This window comes from Lissotriton helveticus, chromosome 8 (genome assembly GCF_964261635.1).
Source record: "Lissotriton helveticus chromosome 8, aLisHel1.1, whole genome shotgun sequence".
NCBI classification, from domain to species: Eukaryota; Metazoa; Chordata; class Amphibia; order Caudata; family Salamandridae; genus Lissotriton; species Lissotriton helveticus.
This window is the reverse complement of record NC_136069.1, coordinates 464,147,419-464,172,020: the sequence shown is the minus strand read 5'-3', so window position 1 is coordinate 464,172,020 and position 24,602 is coordinate 464,147,419. Positions and strand designations below refer to the sequence as shown.

The 24,602-nt window shown below is 46.4% G+C and overlaps 1 protein-coding gene across 2 annotated transcripts in view; it reads right to left on the bottom strand.

Annotated features, from left to right (window-relative positions):
* FNDC3A (fibronectin type III domain containing 3A) overlaps positions 1-24,602 on the bottom strand; it is a 1,256,364-nt gene that overhangs the window by 501,252 nt on the left and 730,510 nt on the right. For both annotated transcript variants that reach the window (XM_078657339.1, XM_078657340.1), the window contains one exon: positions 20,649-20,773. In XM_078657339.1, the coding sequence (XP_078513465.1) occupies positions 20,649-20,773 (125 nt within the window). The remainder of the gene's footprint in view (positions 1-20,648; positions 20,774-24,602) is intronic.

Here is a 24,602-nt window from a genome sequence, read left to right as displayed (position 1 = left end):
CTTCTATTTTAGAAGTAAAGTCCTGAGCGCGCTGCTTGTCTCTGGACTCCTCTCTATTTTCTGACCGTCCTTCCCTTTCAGAGTTTTTCTTCGAGCCCTGAAAGGAACAAGAGGAACGTGTATCAGTATCCTGATACCTGTCAGGTTTCCTAATATGATCCTTATTTCAGAGGGCTCCTGTAGAGGAGACCTACCTCGGGACTGAGATCTCTTGTCTTTAGAGTTTTCTTTTTTATTATCCCACTTCTTTTTAGAAGAAGTAGGTGCTTGTTTAAAATGATACTTCTCAGGACTGCCCTGTAGTTGAGGTTTCAAACTATCCCTACCTAATTCTGCATATGCAGTGTCAATTATTTTGGGTAGTTCAGCCTCCTGATCTACTGGTGAGAACTCCCTTAGGCGTTGGCGGTTTGCCACTGATGCTGCTTCCCCTTTTAATATTAGCTAGTATTATGGCTGATACCTGGTTGTAGTTAATTAACAATTTCATCCCTAAGTTTAGGGCAGGTTTCCGCTCCATAGTCGTTTTGTATTTGTCTTAATACCTCTGGTACTACTCCTAACGAAAGAATACCATGTGTTCTGGTATATATGGCAGCAAAGACTGTACCCCAAGAGGTGTAATCCTCTAACTGTGGTGTAATCCCTATGGGCAAACAGATTGTTAACATTTTCAAATGGTGTTGTATTTGGAAATACTGCTTCTAACTGGGTTATCTTTTGAGCTACCCAGAAAGGAATTTGTTCACGTTTTGTGGGCACTTTGCACATTACCGCGTGTAATGTTTGTGGAGTAATTCTAGTACATGAGCTCTGTGTAGGAGCTGCAGTAGTTGTGATTACTGTAGGTTGGACCGCTAGTGTCCTAAAGATAAAATGTGTCATGTTTCTGTAGTTTTATCAACTGTTTGAGTTGAACAAGTAGTTCATCACATGGCATTGTGACAATGTCTGGATGTGGTGCATAGGTCGCTAATATCGGCCATGCCGCTCCCGGAATCCCTAAAGGACCAAGCCTTGATCTTGTTTTTATGTGGGGTAGGGCGCCATTAAACCAGAAAATATGTTCCAGGAAAGTAAGTGGAATCTCAATCTCCTCAAAAGGAGTGTAGACCGCTTAAATGTCATCATATATGTAATGATGAAAAGGTTTTATTACAGCATCGGCTACTGGGAATATAACCCATGAGTAGAATACCTCTGTTTTGAAATCTTTGTGTGCCTCTATCACGATTATTACTACACCTCCTCTGGGTTGTAACCCATGTTTGAGTAGTTTGACTGTAAGTGTTTGTCTTACTTTGGGTGCAATATGTATTGCTTCAGTATCTACCTCACCAGACCTATTAAGTCCCTCGGCTAGATGATTTAAATCTTCCTCTTGTTCAACAATTGTGTTTTTAGAATGCAGGGTAACTTTCCAAGGAAGTTTTATGAAGAGTTTTATGCAAAGGTTTTATGCACAATTTTGGGAATATTTCCTTTTAAGCTTGATTAACCAACAGCCAATACATAGGATATCTCGCCTACTCAGCTGTGGCAGAGTTTTTTCTCACCTACTCCAGACGTCTCTGGGTTTTGTAAGTACGGTCTCTGAGAATAAGCACGACTGAGCTACTCAGATTCTACTGTTGAGTATGTGCACCATGTATTTACCACGTTGGGCAAACCATGTTTAACACGTTGTGTACCATTAGACCACGTTGGGCGTCATGTAGTGTAGTCCCAAAAAGTACCCAGTCATGGAGGACCTACGACGATCACGGATAACAAATACTGTGGGTCTGGTGGCAGACTGACTCTGTGTACACCCTGCCGCATATATATGCCTATGGTTCGCATTTGCTAGCTCGCAGTGCCACTAGAATCTCCTGTTATCAGAGAGATTAGTTTGTGCAACTTTAGAACACAATAACCTCAGACTCGTGGAAACAATATGTTACTTTTCACCCAGTCACTCATGCTTACTTGTTTTTACTCTCAGAGAGATACAGAGACGAAACAGTTGAACGTGTTTACAATAAGACTTTATTGTACAGTAGTTCTTCTCAAGTAGAATAAGTGTGCTGTTACGACTGTAACACAGTAACAGAGATATAGAGCCAGCAGCACAGTGAATAGGAATAGTATTGTTCTACCATTTTGCAATGGTCACGAACCTATACATGTATATAGAATGCATTTATAAAATAAAGTGCGTACTCCTAAGATGTCTGTCTAGACGTACCTAAGTGTACCTACCATGTGAGTAGGTGCGAATGAGCTAATGAGCCTAATAGCCTAGAATCTAAGAGCCAAGAATCCCACTAGGATTTGGTCCAACCCCCACACCTGAATAGTGAGAGTGTGGGACTCCGTCCTGGTCTCGAGTTGGACACCCCGCAAGGGATGGTTAGACCACTGTCAGCTGGAGCAATGTCATGCCGGAGCCGCAGTGTCTCTGGTCAGTGTGTCGGCCTTGAAGTTTCGGGTCCCTCCTGCTTCTTGATAGCAAGAGGTGCTGTATTTATACAGTCTATGTATGTGTGTTACCCATTGTTCCGTATGAGGATGACGTCTTAGTAGTATCGATCGGGCAGAACCCACCCTCGTCATGAACTAGGTGAAAGGTTTAGTCCATAAAAGGCTGCAGAGCTTATAAGGCGTTATGTCCATACAATGCAGTCTTTCCTTATTTGGAGTTATGTCCTTATGAGGGACGTTCATATGAAATGATGGGAGCTGACATAGGGAAAGTGTACGATGTTCCCTGGACATATATGAGGGTACCGATATCGAATATAACACTTAGAAATTCACTGCAAAATACAAGGATGTTATAGTTAGGCTCAGATTTCATTCATACAAAACCTGTGAAATTCAGCAGTTAAAGTTACCTGAGCTAACTATAACGTACGCCCCCCCACCATGCACTACTTATGACCTCACATATTACCTCTTTAATGACATGGTCAAATGACATCACTGATGACATCATCAACACAACCACTCACACACCCCCAAACAACCTCTCGTACTCCAAGTCATATGCCCACAGAAGCAGTCACATACCCATTCACAAACCCATACAACTACTCATACATCCACTCACACATCCATATGCCACTCACCCACAGACAGTCACACACCTTTACAACCACTCACACACCCAGCTACAAACCCACACACCAACACACACACAACCACTCAGATACCCACTCACACACCTATACAATCATTCACATGTTCACTCATACCGCCAACCACTCACACACCCTTTCACATATTCATACAACCACTCACACACCTACTTACAAACCCATACAACAACTCACATACCCATGCAACCACTCACACATCCACACGAGCACTCACAGACCCACACAACCACTCGCCCACACAACCACTCACACACAGTACAGCCACTCACACAGCCACTCATACACTCGCACAACCACTCACACACCCATATAAGCACTCACATATACTTATACACCCATACAACCACTAACACAACTACTCACACACCCACACAGCTACTCAGAATCCCAGTCACTCACCTATACAGGCACTCTCACACCCACTCACACACCTAAACAGCCACTCAGACAGCCATGGATACAGTCACACAGCCACTCGTGATCACATATGATAGAAATAGTATCACACATTAGTAGTACACCTAGTATAGAAATGTAACTTTTGTATCTGGTTAGTATATGTTTAACACTCATAAACTCTTCATCAGAGATGTCATTTGAGATGTCATGAGTGATGTCACTGACCATGTCATGAGTGATGTAATATGTGAGGTCATAAGCAGTGCATCACGGGGCATAAATTATAGTCAGCTCAGGTAACTATAACTCCTGAATAACACTGAACAAAACAAAGGTTACAGGGACTTTAACCTGAGCTAACTATAACTTAGTTTTGTCATGTGTGGAAGGGGTAGGCCTAGTTAGCTATTGTAATAAAATGATAATTTATATTAAGAAAACCCTAGAAATGTTATAAAAAAAACAAAGGTTAAAGTGATGTTATAGTTAGGTGAAAATGTCAGTTAAACTGTAAGGTTTTAAGCTAAAAAAACAAAACAAATGAAATGTATCAGTTACAGTTAACTGAAGTAACTATAACACACACCCTCACCAAGCACTGCTTATGACCTCACATATTATAGCACTCATGACTCCTTAGCACATCCCATTCTACTTGGCGGGAAGTGGCAGTGTTTCTATTTCCGCTATGCAATGTGTGATACCTTCTTAGGTGGTGTTAGAAATGGGATTTCTGATTGGCTAAGGTTTGCACCAAAGCCAGGCAGAAACCACCACTCTAGTCAGGATAAGGGAGTTACACTCCTAAAATAACCCTTGCTCACCCCCTTGGTAGCTTGGCATGAGCAGTCAGGCTTATCTCAGAGGTAGTGTGTAAAGCATTTGCACATAACCAACAGTAATACAGTGTAAGCACTACAAACGGACACCACACCAGTTTAGAAAAATATCCAATATTTTGATATACTTAAACAAGACCAAATACGATAAAAATCCACCATACGGTACTTAGGTATCTTCAGTTATCAGAATAACGTTGAAACACAGTTCTTTGATGTCGATAGCTCCGTCCCGGGCTATCACGGCGACGTGACCAAACAAATACAAAGAGTTCTGGCTGACCATGGCGTCGCGGGCCAGCTACGGTGTCAGGAAGACCCGCAAACAGTACCTTTCAGAAATGTAGGGCGTCGATGACCTCTCGTTGAGCTTCCGAAAACACGGCGTCCGCAGGCATCGGTTCAAGAGGTCGGTGCAGGAGTCGTCGGGGCCCTCGAAGTCACACGCGTTGCACATCGAACTCCTCTGTGATGAAGTCAGGAGCGCTGGCGTCGGCAGGTTGCGGGTGCTGCAGTGGTGCGGTGTCCTCAGATCACGGTGCGAGCAGCGGCTCGGTGGCGGCGTCAGATGGCATCGTCAGTGAGACCAGGGTCGCGGTGTGGGATGAAGGCGGTGCTCGTCGCGGTGCTGGCAGGTTGCGGTACAAGCAGCGGTGTCGTCGTTGCTGAAGTGCTGTAATCGGCTGACGAACTGGAGTCAATGGCACCGCTGTGGGTAGGCCAAGGCTGCCGTGCGGGATGCGGGCGGTGCATCGCGTAACTTTACAAGCGGTGCCCTCGAACCACGGTGCAAGCAGCGGCGTCGAGTCCGCGTGGAGCGGCGGCATCGGGGATACCACGGTGTCATCGTGAAGTGAGGCGGTGCGGAGGGTAGTGCCCACAGGTCGGGATAAGAGCAGCGGGTCGGCAGCGGCGTCAGCAGGCATCGTCGGAGAGACCAGGGTCACGGTGCGTTCATGACACAGAGTTGGCAGCGGCGTCGTAGACGGCATCGAGCTTGAAGTCTTTGCTGCTCCTGAGACATCTTGAACAGGGCGCAAGCTCTACCTCATGCCCTTGGAGATACTCAGCACAAGTAGAGAAAGTTCCGTCCAGTCCTTTAACTGCCCAAGGCAGAAGCAGCAGCTGCAGGCCAACCCAACAAAGCAACAACACAGCAAAGGGGCAGTACTCCTCTTGGCAGCTTCTCCAGCTCTTCTTCTTGGCAGGCTCCTTGATTCCAGCGAGATCTAAAGTCTTGGGGTCTGGGCCCCAATATTTAGACCATCAATTCCTTTGTCCTCTGAAGGCAGAGGGGCCCTGTACCTAGTCCAAACCAGTTCTGGTAAGTCTCGGAGCACTTTGTTCACAAGACTCTTGCTTTCTTTGACAGTGTAGGCCAGGGACATCAGAGGCACCACAGGAGGTGGAGCCAGCATTGTGGGAGGCAGGCACAGCCCTATTCTGACCCAGGTGCTACTCCTCCCACCCATCTATGTGCAGATAAGTCTATTCAGCCCTGTGCTGACTCAACCTGTCCCCTGAAGTCTCCTCCAGCCCCTGTCACTCACAAACCAGACAGCTAAAACACAAGCTAGCAGAGGGAGGCTGGATGGTTAGGTCAGAAAATACCTACTTTCTAAAAGTGGTATTTTCAAACCCAGAATGTTAAAATCAACTTCACTAAAAGATGTATTTTATCATTCTGAGTTGAGGCATACTAAACTCGAATTTCTACCATGTTCCCTGAGTCAGTTAGGATTATACGATGTTATAATCAAACTGCCCACTCTGGCCAATGGGGAACAAGTAGTCTTGCAATAGTGAAAAACGAAGTAGGCTGTAATTCACTATCAGGACATGCCACACACACCAGGGCATGTCCTACCTTTTACATACAATGCACCCTGGCCCATGGGGGTACCTTGGGCCTACCTTAGGGGCGACTCACATGTAAAAAAGGGAAGGTTTAAGGACTTGCAAGTGTGTGTACTTGCCAAGTTGACATGGCAGCCCCTGGCTGCGCACAGGCTCTGTAATGGCAGGCCAGAGTTACACTTTATGGACTGTCTGTGTGGGTGGCACAATCCAGTGCTGCAGCCCACCAACAGCATTTGATTTATAGGCCTTGGCACTCACAGTACACTTTACTAGGGACTGACACATAAATCAAATAGGCCAATCATGGAAACACCAATCCATAACATATTTTATACAGGAGCAATTGCACTTTACCACTGGACAGCAGTGAGGAAAGTGTGCAGAATCATTACACGGGCAACAACAGAGTAAAAAAGTCAGAAAGCAAAAACTCTGGGGATACATGCCAAAAGATGCCAAGTCTAACAGGTGGTTTCCTCAAAAACTTGGCCATCTAAGGCAGTAGGTTCAAGCCTCCAGGTGGGGACCGACTGAGTGTATCCCACCCCCAAGGTGAGCCACAGCCACAGGGGGTGGTTATCAGAGTGTCTTGCGTAAGTAGTTTGTGTCAGTCAGCAATAATTGAGTAGCAAAATGACAGAGGTCATGGTCTAGCCTAACGTGTAGTTCATATGGTGGGGAGGGAAGGGAAGGGAATAGAAAGAGTACTTCCTCACCTGGATACAGTATTCTCCAACAATCAAGCAGTGCCCAGTGTGTTACCCATTGTGATAAGAATGCTGTGATACAAGTTGTGGCTTAACGGGGTAGAACTGGGATGCGACCTGTCCAATGAGGGATGAGTGCAGTTAAAGTTGGCTCATACGACCCAAGGGAAGTGGGACCAGCAGACCAGATAGATCATGTGACTGGCAAATAGATACTAAGTCTGAGTGGTAAACTCCACTCCGCTTGTGGAATTTGCGGAGTTTTCCGCTCTCCGCGTTACGTGGAGCTTGCGGTGTTCCGAAAAACTCCGCTCCACGGAGCTCGCAGAGTTTTTTTCCTCACTTGCGTTCATCAAAGTCAAGTTGGCGAGTGCAAGCTGGTGAGATTTTTCCTTGTTTGCGATCGTCAACGTCAAGTTGGCGGCGAGATTTCTTAACGCAAGCGGGCAGATTTCTCATTGCAAGTGGTCGGTATGCTTGCGACCACTTGTGTTGAGAAATCATCCGTTCGCGTTGAGAAAGCTGCCGCTCAAGTAAAAAAACGTACTTGAGCCGTAGAAAGGAAACAGCGCCCTGTGCTGAAAATCACCACAAACTGAATTTATCTAACGTACTCCGCTGCTTGCGGAGATCCGAGTAGCGCGGAGGTGTTTTTTTTTGCACTTCGTGGAGTTTCGCTTCCGTCCAGGCTTAATAGATACATCCCCAACAGTAATGCAGTGTCATCAAGTACCCCCTCCGCAAATCTGTAGCGCCCTTCTGGATCCGACTCTACAGTCACATATTTAAGGGGGATTGATGATCTAATCCATATAAGTATACCTCGGGGCATAGCCAGAATAGCTCATACTAAAACATTGGCCCCTCCATTGTTTCTGGAGTCTAAAGTCTAACCCCTTGGCAAGATGGGTTTCCTGTATGAAGGATTTGTGTGCCCCGCGCCATTTGAGGAATATATTTCCATAGTAGTGCTTCACATGTGACTTTACCAATGGTGTGTAGGGATGCAATGGGAACAGGATGGTGTTTGCTTTATTCGCCCTAAGATGGCAGGGTATGCCCAGACGTGGGTCCCTTGCTCACTTTGCCACTGGATTCAAGCTGGCTGATGAGGGCTGATAGCCTGAAAGCGGTCCCAGGATGCTTGTTTCCGATCCAGGGAAGACATGGCTTGGCAATTCGGGCTGGACTGTTCCCATGAGGCACTGGGTCAAGACTGATTTGCATATAGCTGTGTCTGAACTGGGGTGGTGAAGTGAGCTAAATAATGATGATGGATTCAACCCAGATCTGTGACTGGGGGTGAGTGTCTGAAATGTTTCAGAACTCCGTCCATCATCTCCTTGTGTTTTCCTTGGGAGAAGAAAGATGCTGGGGGTGGAGAAGAGCTGGCCTAACGACCTGTGCCACCCAGGGACATTCTGCACTTTAGTATGAAAATCAGGCTCAACTGCAAAAACTACCCAACTCTGGGGCGGCAGAGCATCAACTGGCTGCCCAATTAGCAATGGCAATAATTCAGTGTTGTAGAACCCAAAGATTGATGTACTGCGAGCCACAAGAGCTGCAGCATGAAGGCGGGGGGGGGGGGGGGGGGGGGGGGTTGGGGGGACTTGGGGCTATCAGGGGGGGACCGAGCAAATGACTGGAGCCAGAGATGGGCCACGATTAAGAGATGTAGAATGTAAGGAAGCACCTAAATTCTCTGCTTCGAGTGCTTGGAAGTGATATGCCTAGTATTGCAGATTTGCAAGTAGGGTGCCAACAGAGTCAGGGGGAGGTGCCAGCAGGACAATACATCATGACTCCTAATTCGGGGCTAGGCACGGCCTTCCAATCCAAGCCTCCTACATGTGGTATAACTAGTAAAGGGTGTACATATATATAAAAAGAAAAAACACAGAGGTGGTGGACAGGGGACTCTCAATACAGTGTATTGTCAATTGTCGCTATCTAATTTGAAGGTAACCTCAAATTCGATATCAACAAGTGGCATGCATATTCATATTATGTTTTTCGCTGTCTTGGGTATGATAGAGGGGGGATGACACAAGCCATGCTAAGCTGAAAGATTTTCGAGTCTTTGTCAGTTGAGGTATCATCCAAAGTATCCATGGAGCAGATCAAGACCAGCATTCTGAGATAGGAAGTAGTAGCAAAAGCTGACATTCTGTCTTGCATCGCCTGTGTCCGGGACAGAGCACCGGAAGTGGCTATAGAGGGCATTACTAGATGGGAGGGCCTAGGCCGGTACACGTGGGAGCATTCAAACGTGAAATGTGGCAAGAGTCCTGTAGGTGCAACATGGGTAAAGAACCAAGTTTCAAAGAAATTTGTGGGGTTTGTGCCCTCCATGCCTAGCGGAAAGCCTATCTTGCTCAAGTTTTTATGGCAGGATTTCTCCTCCACGTCGTCCATCTTGTTATTTAGCAAGAATACTTTTTTGTTGAGTTCGGCAACTTGTTTGCTGAGGTCCTTTGTTTGAGGTTGGAGGTCCCGTATGGCTGCCTTGGCCTGATCTCTGAGATGGCATTGAGGATCTTTTCCAGCTTGGTTGTTTTAATTTCCAATGTGGGCTGCAGCTGCATCAGGTTAAAGGGTCGCTGGATGTCTTGGCAGCGCTTCAGTCATCTCTGTCAGGGTCAAGGCTGGGGCAGTTCTGTGCCTCCCCATTTGTAGGGGTCTCAAACCCTGTGTAGTCCTCCATGTGTCTGTGGCTATGTAGGTGTAGGAGATTAATAAAGCTCCAGGGGAGGAAGGTGGTGGAGTAACAGTGTGGTAGGCCAAGGCCTGCCCTACCGCCGCCTCAGTCGGCAGATTAGTCCCAGCCGGGGAGGTACGTGCAGTCCCACCTCTCTTCATGCTTTAGGCCATGCATTGGCTGCCAGGGGGATCGAGCCTCGTCCTAGCCTGGATCAATCGTCAGGTAAGTCCCAGGCAGGATTGCACAAGGATCCCCACCTCCCTCTAGGCCTCTGGCTGTGCAGTAGCAGCCCAAATGAAGGGATCTGATGCAATCCAGAAGAAGTAGGGGGTGGAATCAACTAACTAGCTTGACACAGCTGCAGCCTAGGACAGAAATGATGGCAACCAAGCTGGAAAAGATCCTCAACGCCATCTCAGGGCCAGTCCTGTGCCTTCCCATTTTTAGGGGTTTCAAACACCATGTAGTCTGCCGCATGTCTGTCGCTACGTAGGTGTAGGAGGTGAATAAAGCTCCTGGGGAGGTTGGTGGTGGAGTAGAAAACAAGTTACTTACCTGTAATTACAGTTATCCAGTATTGGTACCTTTCATAGATTCACATGCGTGAATCATTCCCCGTCGCCGAGGCGGGAGTCCCACAGTAAAAAATACAAAAGCAGTGCCTTAGTAAAACAGTAGTAGGCTAAAAGAAAAGCCAAAAGGCCTAAAACTTAGTAGCCTATCTACCTCATTATATGAAAATAACTAAAAAATAGTTCCACCCAATCATCTACCAGCACCCTCTAGAACCTTCCCAGCAGAGGCAGTTCTCCTCAGATTTTCTTAGCACAAGTGGAAAGTAGAGATCCCAAGTAAAGAACTGTCTCGCCGGGGAGGAGGGTGGGTGCATGTGAATCTATGAAAGATACCAATACTGGATAACTGTAGTTACAGGTAAGTAACTTGTTTTCTTATCCAGTATTGGGGTATCTTTCATAGATTCACATGCCTGAATCAGAAAAGCAAGCAGTAAGCTCACATATTGTCGTTTGCAGATGGTGGAAGACAGGGTTTTTATATATACTCCCAAAACACATCCGGGAAGGTTAGAGCATTAACAAGGTATATCCAATTTCAGATCAAAGAATGCATATAAATAAACCATACCTATGGAAAGGCGAGTTTGAAATACAATATTAAGCATAAATTGAAATCTATAAACTTAATATACATACATATACAATGTAGAATAAATAAATACGTATTTCTAACCTTATTGAAAACGATGTTGAAGAACGGCTTGTCCCACAGCTGTATCGTCCTGTGACGCAGATTGCAGACAGTAGTGCTGTGTGAACGTGTGGACATTTTTCCATGTCGCAGCACAACAGATATTTTCTAATGTGACTCCAGCAAATAGCGCAGTAGAAGCTGCTACAGTTCTGGTGGAATGCGCTTTAACTTTTCTCTGCAAAGGTTTATTGGCTTTGTCATGGCAGAAATGAATTGTGGAAGCAAGCCACCTGGCTATAGTTGCCTTAGTCACAGGAGTCCCAAGTGTGGCTTGACCATAGGCGATTAGTAATTGATTGGATTGCCAGATGTCCTTAGTTTTCTGTAAATAGAACTTAAGACAACGCTTGTTGTCAAGCGAGTGTAAAGCTCTTTCAGCTGGAGTAGCTGGATCCGGGAAGAAAGTTTTTAGCTTTACAGGCTGATTTAAATGAATGAAGACTGTACTTTAGGGATACATTTGGGATTTGTCTGTAGAGTTACGTAATCCTTAGAGAAATGCAAAAAGGGTTCTGAGATAGTGAAAGCTTGAATTTCACTAACCCTTCGAGCCGATGTAAGAGCTTATAAAAGCGCCACTTTCCATGTTAGAAATTTGAGCTTAGCCTTGTGTATGGTTTCAAACGGCCTTCTCATTAATTGAGTCAACACTGTGTTCAATTCCCACTGTGGAGGTGGTGCACATATTGGAGGTAAAACTCGAAAGAGACCTTTCATAAATTGTTTGATAAGAGAAGAGGAACAAAGTAAAGGTTTGTTAGAACTCTTCCGGAACCTGGAAATCGCAGCAAGGTGAACCTTGATAGAGGAGAACACAAGCCCAGCTTTGGCAAGAGATAATAAATAAGGAAGAATATCCTCCAGCGGAGCTTGGAGAGGGTAGACATCATTCACCTCACACGAATGACAGAATCGCTTCCATTTTAAACAACAGGTTTTACCGGTACTCTGGGCATGAGATCGGGCTAGAAATTCACGAGAATCCTGAGAAATGTTCAGATCTTTGTATTCTCGGAAATCAGGAGCCATGCGTGCAAGCACAGCGACTGTGGACGTATTTGACCCCTCTCCCTTGTCAACAACGTAAGTGTCGGAACTAGACGTAAGGGGTCCTCCTGGGAGAGCAGAAGCAGTTCCTGAAACCAATATTGCCTTGGCCAGCGGGGAGCAATTAGAATGAGAAGGCAGCCCTCCCTCTTCATCTTTTGAAGGACTTTCAGAATCAATGGTATTGGGGGGAAAGCGTACGCACAATTCCCTGACCAGCCCATGACCAGGGCATTCCCCCTTGATCCCTGTTGAGGGAACCTGCTGGCATAGTATTGGCATTTCTTGTTCTCTCTTGTCGCAAAAAGTCCAGTTTTGGTTTGCCCAAATGTGAAAGATCTTCTCCACTTGCTTCTGCTCTAACTCCCACTCATGACAACCCGAGAGAGATCTGTTCAGGGTGTCGGCCAAGGTGTTCTGGAGCCCTTTGACATGTTCTGCTCTTAGGGTTATCTTGTGGTCTGTAACCCACTCCCACAGTTCCTGAGCCTCCTGTGACAGAGACAGTGACCTTGTTCACCCCTGTTTGTTAATGTAATACATGCTGGTCGTATTGTCGGTACGGACCAGCACGGAGGAGCCTGCAATCCTCGGGAGGAATGCCTGCAGAGAGAGAAAGATGGCGCGCAGTTCCAATCTGTTCAAATGCTGCAGATGGTATTCTTGAGACCATGGTCCCTGAAATTGTAAGTCTTGGAGATGGCCTCCCCATCCCTCCATGGAGGCGTCTGTTGTTAGAACGAACTCTGGAGAAGTTGGCAGAAAAGTGAGACCCGAAGTCAAATTCGCTTTCTGAGACCACCACTGCAGAGAGTCTATCATGTGCAATGTGACCTCGATGGAGTCGTCGAACGACCCTACGGCTTGCTGTCATTGTAGATGCAACTCTTCTTGAAGATCTCTCATTCTGAGTCGTGCCAACGGTACAAGGTTTATTGCAGATGAGAACATCCCCAGAAGAGAAGCAAATGTCCGGACAGAAACTGACTTTCTTTTTAAGATTTATATCTTTGCAGTCATAGTTGGCGATCTTTTGACAAGAATGCTTTGCACTGTATGGTGTCCAGTATTGCTCCCAGAAAAGGAATCACTTGGAGAGGACTTAACAGTGACTTGCCTTCGTTGAGAGTGAGTCCTAATCTTGAGAAGAGATGCAGGCATGTTGATATAGCATCTTCTGTTACCTGTTTCGAAGGACCTTTGAGCAACCAGTTGTCAAGATAAGGAAACACCTGTATTCACTGAGATCTCAGAGTTGCGGACACTGGTGCTAGGCATTTCGTGAAGATCCTTGGTGCCGATTTCCGTCCGAACGAAAGCACCGTGATCTGATAGTGGATGCCAGCCACTGTGAATCGCAGGTATTTGCGATGTTTGGGATGTATAGGGATATGGAAGTCCAGAAAAAACATAATATCCCTTTCGTTTAGACAGCTTAGAACTTCGGCAAGCGTCACCATTCGGAAACTCTGTTTCTTCAGAAACTTGTTGAGCTTGCGAAGGTTGAGAATCGGGCGCCACTCCCCTGATTTTTTTCTTTATGAGGAAGAAACAAGAGTAGAACCCGGTTCCCTTCTGCGATAATGGGACCTACTGTATTGCATTCTTGTGGAGCATTTTTAAGGCTTCTTTGAACAGTAAGTGAAGACGAGGGGTAGGGGGACCCTCGGGCGGGTTAGTAGGTGGTCGTTTGATGAATCCTAGGGTGTGACCATTGTTGACTAGGTCAAGAGCCCATCGATCTGAAGTGATCTGTTGCCACTGGTGAACAACGGCCGAGATCTTTGCGCCCACAGGGAGGGAGGGATGGATGACGGGCATCCTGCTGAACTCATTGTTTCCTGTTGGAATCGCAACCCTGATTGTTTGATCACCTTCGTCCGCCCTGGCAAGAGAAACTGCTCGAGTAAGATTGTCTGTAAGACGATTGGCCATAGGGCTGCCTGTATTGTGACTGATACTGTCTATTTTGCTGATTCAGATATCCTCCTCTAGATGTAAAGCCAGGACCTCTGGCTCCTCGGAAAGATCCACGCTTGTATTGGACAGCCTTTTGCAGTATCAGTATCAGTCTTAATGGCCAGAAGGGCCTTGTCTATGTGCTTTCCGATTAAGGAATCACCATCATAGGCCATGTCAAGGATTTTTGTTTGTACCTCTGGCCTAAAAGATGTTGCTTTGAGCCATCCTTGGCATCTAAGTGCTGCAGCACCGGCAAGTTGTCTAAAGTTGGTGTTAGCAATATCTAGAGCGCAGTCTATATTTTCGGCTGTGGCTCGCTCCCCTTCCAAAATAATTATCCTTGCCTCTTGTCTATGGTCCTCTGGGATGAGGTCCATAAATTCTATTAAATCTGACCACATTTGGCGGTCATATCGACCAAGAATGGCCAGCGAATTTGCTGCCTTAATGGAGGCTGCTGCATTAGTGGAGAACTTTTTCCCTATCAAGTCCAACCTCCTTCCTTCTTTATCCGGCGGTGTTGAAATTGGCGTAGCTGGATTTTTGGATCTCTGTTGTGCAGCCTGTGATATAACTGAATCTGGTCTTGGATGACCTATCAGACAAGATGGAGTATCCGGAGGAGCACGGTACTTTTTCTCAATGCGTGGGAGAACCGCAGGAAGAGAGGCAGGCGTTTTCATAATTTTAATCCCTTCATTCCAAATATATTCAAGGATGGGAACCGCTCTGTTATTTTCCGGTATTTTGTTTTTTTTAAATCATGAAAGAAGCAATCTGTGTGCTCTATCATGCCTGGTAACTGAATTCTGGTTTGCAGCACGTTGCATCAGGTTGTGAAAACCACCGATGTCCTCAGGGGGAGAATCTGATGGCTGAGGAATAGGTGGAGAAGGCATGGGAATGATATAGTTGTCCCAAGGATCCACATTGCCAGTATTGTTGGGTAAATCACCCTCTTCGACATCATCCTTGTCCGAGGAAGAAGTATCATGGTGTGCTTGAGGTACTGTTTAAGAAGGTTGTGTTGGAGAGCTGGGGTCCTCCACCTGCGGCAGCGAGACTGGTACTTCCGTAGATAAGGGTGGTAAAACAGGAGCAGGCGGTACTGAAGGAAACCTTTGGCGGTAATCTGCTAACATAGCTTGCAGATCTTGTATTAAAGTGGGAGGAAGATGACTTGTCTCTTTGTGATCCGAAATCCTCCTGGGAGGTTTTTGATAAGAGCAGAGAGGTGTTCCTGGTAAAAGTGTTCCTGGTAATCCTCTTCCTCCTCATAATCTTGACACTTTATTTAAAGTTCAGAGGGGTGGCGAGCTATGCCGAACGGTCCCTCATCATCTTCGTCATCAAAGTCCTCATCCTCCACATAAGTCTCTAGAATATGAGATGGTAGCAGAGGAGATATGTTGCTGTAATCATGTCTCTGGTAAGTTTTTAATTGGAAATGAGTGTAGGAAATCGGTGTAGTCTGTGAAACTGGTAGAATCACCATTGACAGACCCTTCGTCGACGGGCTCTTCGTCGTCAACGGAATGATCTTCGTCGACAGGCTCTTCGTCAACGATGTCGTCGTCGATGGGCTCTTCGTCGACGCTGTCGTCGTCGATGGGCTTAACGTCGAAGAGGAGGACTTTACCTTCGTCGTTGATGGAACTGTCGTCGACGAGCTCGACGTCGACGCTGTCGTTGACGGACACTTAGTTAATGAACTCTTCGTCGACGAATCCTTCGCCCCACTAGATTTCTTTGAAATGGAGATCTTAGAAGACACAATAGGCGAAGAGATGGCCGTAGTGGAGAAAGTAGCCGTAGATAGAGGAGCAGCAGAAGTCACAGAGACCGTATGAGCAGAAACCAGAGTAAGGGTTTTAACCTGGATTTTACTCACGGTTCTGGGGGCTGAAGGCCTTCTAGAAACCTCAGATGACGGAGACAGCGTCGACCCAGAGGAAAGTTTGGGAGACCTCTGTGACTGGTCAGAAACGTCATGAGAAGCCTTGTGATGCCTTCTCCCCTCACTGGAAGAGCTGTCATGAGATCTAGCCCTCTTGCTAGATGTTGAGGCCTTGTCATCCTCCTCAGCCGATGAGGATTTCAACCACAAAGGCAGTCTTGCCTCCCTGTCCCTAATAGTTTTAGCAGGGAAGGTCCGGCAGATTCTACATTCCTTAACAGCATGTTTAGGATGTAGACAGTAGATGCAGTCCTTGTGCTGATCATCCACATGGACCCTCTTCTTCTCACAGGTCCTGCAAGCTCTAAAAAGAGCCTTCTTGTCAGACAGTTTGAAGAACAAAGGTGAAGAAACTGAGTAGGCACTCAGGGAGACTCCCTTCCACACGATGTGCGGTGAAAATCTGAGGAGAACTGCCTCTGCTGGGAAGGTTCTAGAGGGTGCTGGTAGAAGATTCTTTGGAATTTTTTTTTGTTCTTTTCATATAATGAGGTAGATAGGCTACTAAGTTTTAGGCCTTTTGGCTTTTCTTTTAGCCTACTACTGTTTTACTAAGCGGTACAAAAGGGGGTGGTGATGGACGGAGCATCTGAATCAATCAAACACTCACACCCAGTCAAAAGATCTGGGTTTAATCCATCACCGTTCTTTAGCCCACTCTGCCAACCCAGTTCAGACATGGCTATATGCAAATCAGTCTGACCCTTTGCCTCATGGGAACAGTCCAGCCCGAACTGCCAAGCCATGTCTTCCCTGGACCGGAAACAAGCTTTCGAGGACCGGTTTCTGGCATTCCAGCCGTCTTCAGCCCGGCTTGCTTGAATCCAGTGGCAAAGTGGGCAAGGGACTCACGTCTGAGCATACCCTGCCACACTTATGGCGGCCAAAAGCGGTACAAAAGGGGGTGGTGATGGACGGAGCATCTGAATCAATCAAACACTCACACCCAGTCAAAAGATCTGGGTTTAATCCATCACCGTTCTTTAGCCCACTCTGCCAACCCAGTTCAGACATGGCTATATGCAAATCAGTCTGACCCTGTGCCTCATGGGAACAGTCCAGCCCTAACTGCCAAGCCATGTCTTCCCTGGACCGGAAACAAGCTTTCGAGGACCGGTTTCTGGCATTCCAGCCGTCTTCAGCCCGGCTTGCTAGAATCCAGTGGCAAAGTGAGCAAGGGACTCACGTCTGAGCATACCCTGCCACACTTATGGCGGCCAAAAACGGTACAAAAGGGGGTGGAGATGGACGGAGCATCTGAATCAATCAAACACTCACACCCAGTCAAAAGATCTGGGTTTAATCCATCACCGTTCTTTAGCCCACTCTGCCACCCCAGTTCAGACATGGCTATATGCAAATCAGTCTGACCCTGTGCCTCATGGGAACAGTCCAGCCCGAACTGCCAAGCCATGTCTTCCTTGGACCGGAAACAAGCTTCTGAGGACCGGTTTCTGGCATTCCAGCCGTCTTCAGCCCGGCTTGCTAGAATCCAGTGGCAAAGTGAGCAAGGGACTCACGTCTGAGCATACCCTGCCACACTTATGGCGGCCAAAAGCGGTACAAAAGGGGGTGGTGATGGACGGAGCATCTGAATCAATCAAACACTCACACCCAGTCAAAAGATCTGGGTTTAATCCATCACCGTTCTTTAGCCCACTCTGCCACCCCAGTTCAGACATGGCTATATGCAAATCAGTCTGACCCTGTGCCTCATGGGAACAGTCCAGCCCGAACTGCCAAGCCATGTCTTCCCTGGACCGGAAATAAGCTTCTGAGGACCGGTTTCTGGCATTCCAGCCGTCTTCAGCCCGGCTTGCTTGAATCCAGTGGCAAAGTGAGCAAGGGACTCACGTCTGAGCATACCCTGCCACACTTATGGCGGCCAAAAGCGGTACAAAAGGGGGTGGTGATGGACGGAGCATCTGAATCAATCAAACACTCACACCCAGTCAATAGATCTGGGTTTAATCCATCACCGTTCTTTAGCCCACTCTGCCACCCCAGTTCAGACATGGCTATATGCAAATCAGTTGACCCTGTGCCTCATGGGAACAGTCCAACCCGAACTGCCAAGCCATGTCTTCCCTGGACCGGAAACAAGCTTCCGAGGACGGGTTTCTGGCATTCCAGCCGTCTTCAGCCCGGCTTGCTTGAATCCAGTGGCAAAGTGAGCAAGGGACTCACGTCTGAGTATACCCTGCCACACTTATGCCGGCCAAAAGCGGTACAAAAGGGGGTTATGGACGGAGCATCTGAATCAATCAAACACTCACACCCAGTCAAAAGATCTGGGTTTAATCCATCACCGTTCTTTAGCCCACTCTGCCACCCCAGTTCAGACATGGCTATATGCAAATCAGTCTGACCCTGTGCCTCATGGGAACAGTCCACCCCGAACTGCCAAGCCATGTCTTCCCTGGACCGGAAACAAGCTTCCGAGGACCGGTTTCTGGCATTCCAGCCGTCTTCAGCCCGGCTTGCTAGAATCCAGTGGCAAAGTGAGCAAGGGACTCACGTCTGAGCATACCCTGCCACACTTATGGCGGCCAAAAGCGGTACAAAAGGGGGTGGTGATGGACGGAGCATCTGAATCAATCAAACACTCACACCCAGTCAAGCAAGCCGGGCTGAAGACGGCTGTAATGCCAGAAACCGGTCCTCGGAAGCTTGTTTCCGGTCCAGGGAAGGCATGGCTTGGCAGTTCCGGCTGGACTGTTCCCATGAGGCACAGGGTCAGACTGATTTGCATATAGCCATATCTGAACTGGGGTGGCAGAGTGGGCTAAAGAACGGTGATGGATTAAACCCAGATCTTTTGACTGGGTGTGAGTGTTTGATTGGTTCAGATGCTCCATCCATCACCACCCCCTTTTGTACCGCTTTGGCCGCCATAAGTGTGGCAGGGTATGCTCAGACGTGAGTCCCTTGCTCACTTTGCCACTGGATTCAAGCAAGCCGGGCTGAAGACGGCTGTAATGCCAGAAACCGGTCCTCGGAAGCTTGTTTCCGGTCCAGGGAAGGCATGGCTTGGCAGTTCGGGCTGGACTGTTCCATGAGGCACAGGGTCAGACTGATTTGCATATAGCCATGTCTGAACTGGGGTGGCAGAGTGGGCTAAAGAACGGTGATGGATTAAACCCAGATCTTTTGAATGGGTGTGAGTGTTTGATTGGTTCAGATGCACCGTCCATCACCACCCCCTTTTGTACCGCTTTGGCCGCCATAAGTGTGGCAGGGTATGCTCAGACGTGAGTCCCTTGCTCACTTTGCCACTGGATTCAAGCAAGCCGGGCTGAAGACGGCTGTAATGCCAGAAACCGGTCCTCGGAAGCTTGTTTCCGGTCCAGGGAAGGCATGGCTTGGCAGTTCGGGCTGGACTGTTCCCATGAGGCACAGGGTCAGACTGATTTGCATATAGCCATGTCTGAACTGGGGTGGAAGAGTGGGCTAAAGAACGGTGATGGATTAAACCCAGATCTTTTGACTGGGTGTGTGTGTTTGATTGGTTCAGATGCTCCGTCCATCACCACCCCCTTTTGTACCGCTTTGGCCGCCATAAGTGTGGCAGGGTATGCTCAGACGTGAGTACCTTGCTCACTTTGCCACTGGATTCAAGCAAGCCGGGCTGAAGACGGCTGTAACGCCAGAAACCGGTCCTCGGAAGCTTGTTTCCGGTCCAGGGAAGGCATGGCTTGGCAGTTCGGGCTGGACTGTTCCCATGAGGCACAGGGTCAGACTGATTTGCATATAGTCATGTCTGAACTGGGGTGGCAGAGTGGGCTAAAGAACGGTGATGGATTAAACCCAGATCTTTTGACTGGGTGTGAGTGTTTGATTGGTTCAGATGCTCCGTCCATCACCACCCCCTTTTGTACCACTGTTTTACTAAGGCACTGCTTTTGTACTTTTTACAGTGGGACTCCCGCCTCGGCGACGAGGAATGATTTAGGCATGTGAATCTATGAAAGATACCCCAATACTGGATAAACAGTGAGGTAGGCCAAGGCATACCCTACCGCCGTCTCAGTCTGCAAATTTGTCACAACCGCGGAGGCGCGTGCAGCCCCACCTCTCTTCAGGGTTCAGGTCATGCAGTGGCAGTCAGGGAAACCAGGGCCCATCCTACCCAGGTCAATTGTCATGTAAGACCCAGGCAGGGTTGCACAAGCATCCCCACCTCCCTCTAGGCCTTTGGTTGTGCAGTAGCAGCCAGGTGAGAGGCCTAGGCCTTTGGTTGTGCAGTAGCAGCCCAGATGAGAGCCCCAGGGATCCGAGGCAATCCATAAGAAGTAGGGGGTGGCAATCTGGAAGAAGTAGGTGATGGAATCAATGGCCAGGGTCCCTAAAGTCTAGACGGGATGGTCACACCCTGGGCGTGCTGAGTGCTCATTTTCAGGCTACCTGAAGGCCCAAGTGCACACCAATGTCCTTGCCCAGCACAGCCCACGGTTTGCACCCCTCACCAGGCTGGCCCCACAAGGTCCCGCCACACCAGTCAATATATAGTAATAAAATATGAGGAGTATTCTGAAATGTAAACAATGCTTATCTCAAATTGCAAACAAGACATAGTGGCTCTGCTAAGTCATATTTATATTAAGACAAATCGGGATGCACGCCTTTGATTTTGACACGTTAATTCATGAGTGGGAATTAATTTTGATGATTAAAGAGAACACATTACAATTGTCAATATGTAGCAATTCAGTGGATAGAAAAATAGTGTGTTCTGAATATTTATACGATTGAAAAACTTACCTCATCCCGAGATCATTCTTAGCTGCTAGCCTGAAGGTGAATCCCATTGCAGGAGAGAGCTTTGTAATTCTATATTGCTTCTGTTGCCCATAGTAGCACTGACAAAAATCTCTGCTTCCTTTTCCCTGTGGACAGCCATGAAAGCATATGTAAGGAAAATGATTGCAAACCAATAAAAAATGAGCTACACCTTTTAGATGGAAAACATATTTTTTATATTCAACTTGGGTTATAATACAAGAATTAAATATGCAGCAAAGAATTTAAAAATATGAACCAATCATCATTTCTTCCTATTATTGACTACGTACCAGTCATGGTTTACATTGTGAAATTAGTAAGATTTTTTGCATATTTATTTGATATGAAAATTAGTCAAAAAGATAAGATTACATTTGTTCATTTTTAGCAATTAATACAATTGTCCTCATTTATTTAAGCACACCGCCACTAGCCCCACCTCCCATTAACTCTAACTCCTGCACTTCTACACTTCTATTAAAGTTGATTCAAAGGTAAAACATACAATCAACGCTAATAGTTTTAGACGTAAACAGCAAACATTTGTAGGAACACAACAATGCAACCATAATATATTTGTCAAACACGGTGCCCCTGCACACTCGGATAATAAACATAAATATCGTAGTCGTTGTTGACAGTGTTTGTAGAGACAAAAGCTAGTAAAAAACACCAATAAACATTATGTAACACGATTGATCCAGCGTTGATGTGGTGTCGTTTATTGTTCAGACATGGAAAGACCAGCCGACACTTGTTTTGTCGCGTATGGCACAGTCTGCCTACGACTCTTCAGGGCTGTACCGGACGGGTACAAATTGAAAGGTCGCTCTATCGGTGATAATTCCGACCCGAAGGGCCCAGGACCGGTGAAAATGACGTCTCGTGACACGTGTTTCGTCGCGTATGGCACAGTATGGCTACGACTCTTAAGGGCTGGGTGGGGATACATAAGAAAAGCACCTTTTTACCGTATGACAAACAATATTTCTTAACAGATGATTGTCTGGTGATGGTGTCTAAGGGGATAATAAACACATGAGTGCCGTGAGATCTGAATGAAAAATGAACAGTGGGGATGAAAAGAATTGAAGACCTATAGTGTTGTGAGGTGTTCCTAATAGAAAAACACCAAACAGAAAAAATGGGAGGGGGAAAAAAGAAAGAAAAAGAATGAGCAGTTGTGAGTAGGGTGCTATAATAAAGGATTGGCCATATTCTAATCAGGATAACGGACAAAGGATGTGATCAGTGACATGAGGTGATAAAGTAATCGTGATTAAAGTGGCCTGCTCGCCAGAAAAAAGGTTCTAGGAAAACCTAGTAGGTCATACCTGTACCAGACGGGTACAAATTAAAAGGTCTGTAAGACACAAAATGTAGAAAACTCCATGAGTCACCAGACCTGAAAAAGGCTGTATGACTCATTAGTACTCAACACGATGAATACACAGCTAGTAAAACAAGAATTCTCACCGCTCTATCAGTGATAATTCTGACCCGAAGGGCCCAGGACCGGTGAAAATGACGTCTCGTCTGTATGTGGAGATTCTGGATAGGATAACAAAAGGGAGGGTGTATAGCTAAATGTTAACCCCTGAAAAGGGTGTGAAGATACAGATATCCTGCGATCGTTATAACAGTGTATGACCCAAAAGGTCAGAGACCGCTTACCTCAAGCGGAATTCGAGTTGGTATCTAACTTAAATCTTCAAACAAAAGCAAATGATACGTGGCAATCAAGAATTAATCTGAAATGACAAAAAAGTAGTATGCAGGAGGAAAAAGGGAGTATCGGGAAAACTGAAAACCTACCAAGCGATTATGCTTATGTTGTATCATTCGAAAGGGTGAAAAAACCGTGAGAGCCACCATGGCCCGTGACTGGTGAAAGATAGAAAGCATATAGGTGGAGTTGTTAAATCTGCTCTCTGTTACGTGAATCTAATAACGGTGAGCTAGTAGTATCTAGAATTGAGAGACCGTGAGACGTAGTTTGAGCGAACGGTGAGACTAAGGTAGCCTATAGTATCTATACGAAGTGAGGTGAAGTATAAAAATCCAAACCACATATAATGTGCGGACTCAATATGCGAATTGTAAGTGTATCGAAGTGCGTCAAGAAAGAACAGGCGGAGGTGAAAACATAATCAACATGGCTACTACCGACGTGGTGAGAGGTGGTGAACAAAATGCGTCGTAGCGAACTATAAACACGTGGTCTATAATAGAGTTTGAACCTGGTAAAAGAGTGAAATAAATTACACGAAGCAGTGTCACAAAAGATAAATATAAGGAACTCACGATTTAAAAAAAAAAAAAAATCTCATTAGATAAGAAGCCCGGCGGGGTAAATGCACGTGACTCCTAATTTCCGTAAGGCGGAGCTGTAATCAAAGTATATTAAAAAAGTCTTAGCGTCCATGTTAGTATAAACGGGAACAATGCGAAGACTGTTGGAGTGCCAACGGGTGTGTGCCAATTCGGACTTACCGGGTGTGAGGACGGGTGCGTCCTGAATGAAATCCTGGTGTGCGCCGGATAAGCCCACAACAATAAACCTCGGAAAGTGGGATATAAGTAACACGGCCAAAGCCGTATGGGCGTGGTCTCGGTCTACAGAACTAGAACGCTGTTTAAGGCGCCGAAGTAACGACTTCCGGTTTTCAAAAAAATTTACATCCGGAAGAGAGGTCTTAGACGCCTTCACCAGACAATCATCTGTTAAGAAATATTGTTTGTCATACAGTAAAAAGGTGCTTTCCTTATGTATCCCCACCCAGCCCTGAAGAGTCGTAGGCAGACTGTGCCATATGCGAAGAAACACGTGTCACGAGACATCATTTTCACCGGTCCTAGGCCCTTCGGGTCGGAATTATCACCGATAGAGCGGCCTTTCAATTTGTACCCGTCCGGTATAGCCCTGAAGAGTCGTAGGCAGACTGTGCCATACGCGACGAAACACGTGTCGGCTGGTCTTTCCATGTCTCAATAATAAAAGACACCACATCAACGCTGGATCAATCGTGTTACATACTGTTTATAGGTGTTTTTACTAGCTTTTGTCTCTACAACCACTGTCAACAACGACTACGATATTTATGTTTATTATCCGAGTGTGCATGGGCACCGTGTTTGTTAAATTCTCCAGTACTGACTTCTGTTAGTACTCTTCTGTGGGGTTATAGGGTTTATCCCCTCGCCCCCCTTTGCAAGTCGCAAAACAAGAAACCTTACACGTTGATTACTAGCGTTACTTTTACGCTGTGCGCCACTTTCTAAAAACCCTTGCTCTGCCCCACAGTCATTATATATTTGTGTTGTTGCTTCCATCTTTAAAATGTGTTGAAACCGTGTTAATGCTCTCACTTGGTAGGTGAGGTCTATATTCTGGGGAAAATTACCAAGAATGGTTATAAATGTCCTTAGGCCTGAGAGCTGTTACAGTGCAATAATAATCCAATGGCTTTCTTTTTTCATCTTATCAATTGTGTGCACTAGACACCACTTTCCCACGTATCGTGAAGCAGACCAGAGCCATTCATGCATCTTCTATTTCCCTTCGTGGCTGAAAGACCCAGTACTATAACTCTTGGATCTGAGACACGTTAACTCTGAGCTTCTTTTTGGATGCTACAACCTTCGTTTATATGTTTTCATATTTCGGACAATACCATCATATAGGGGACAAAGAACCAAAAATGTCATGTCCCAACTAGGAACTGCCTGAAGGAGGTGGAGTAATAGATCTGAATTCTGAGTGCCTGATTCACCCAAAATATGCGTCGACCCAAAATACACTTGCAGCTTTTCTCCTGCATTTGCAGTACATCTACACTTTTGGGGGGAATCGCAAAGCCTTCCAGGTGTGTGTCTGGGATGCTTCTAGTCTCAGGTTATTAAGAATACTAAGGAAAACATCAGCAAATTCCA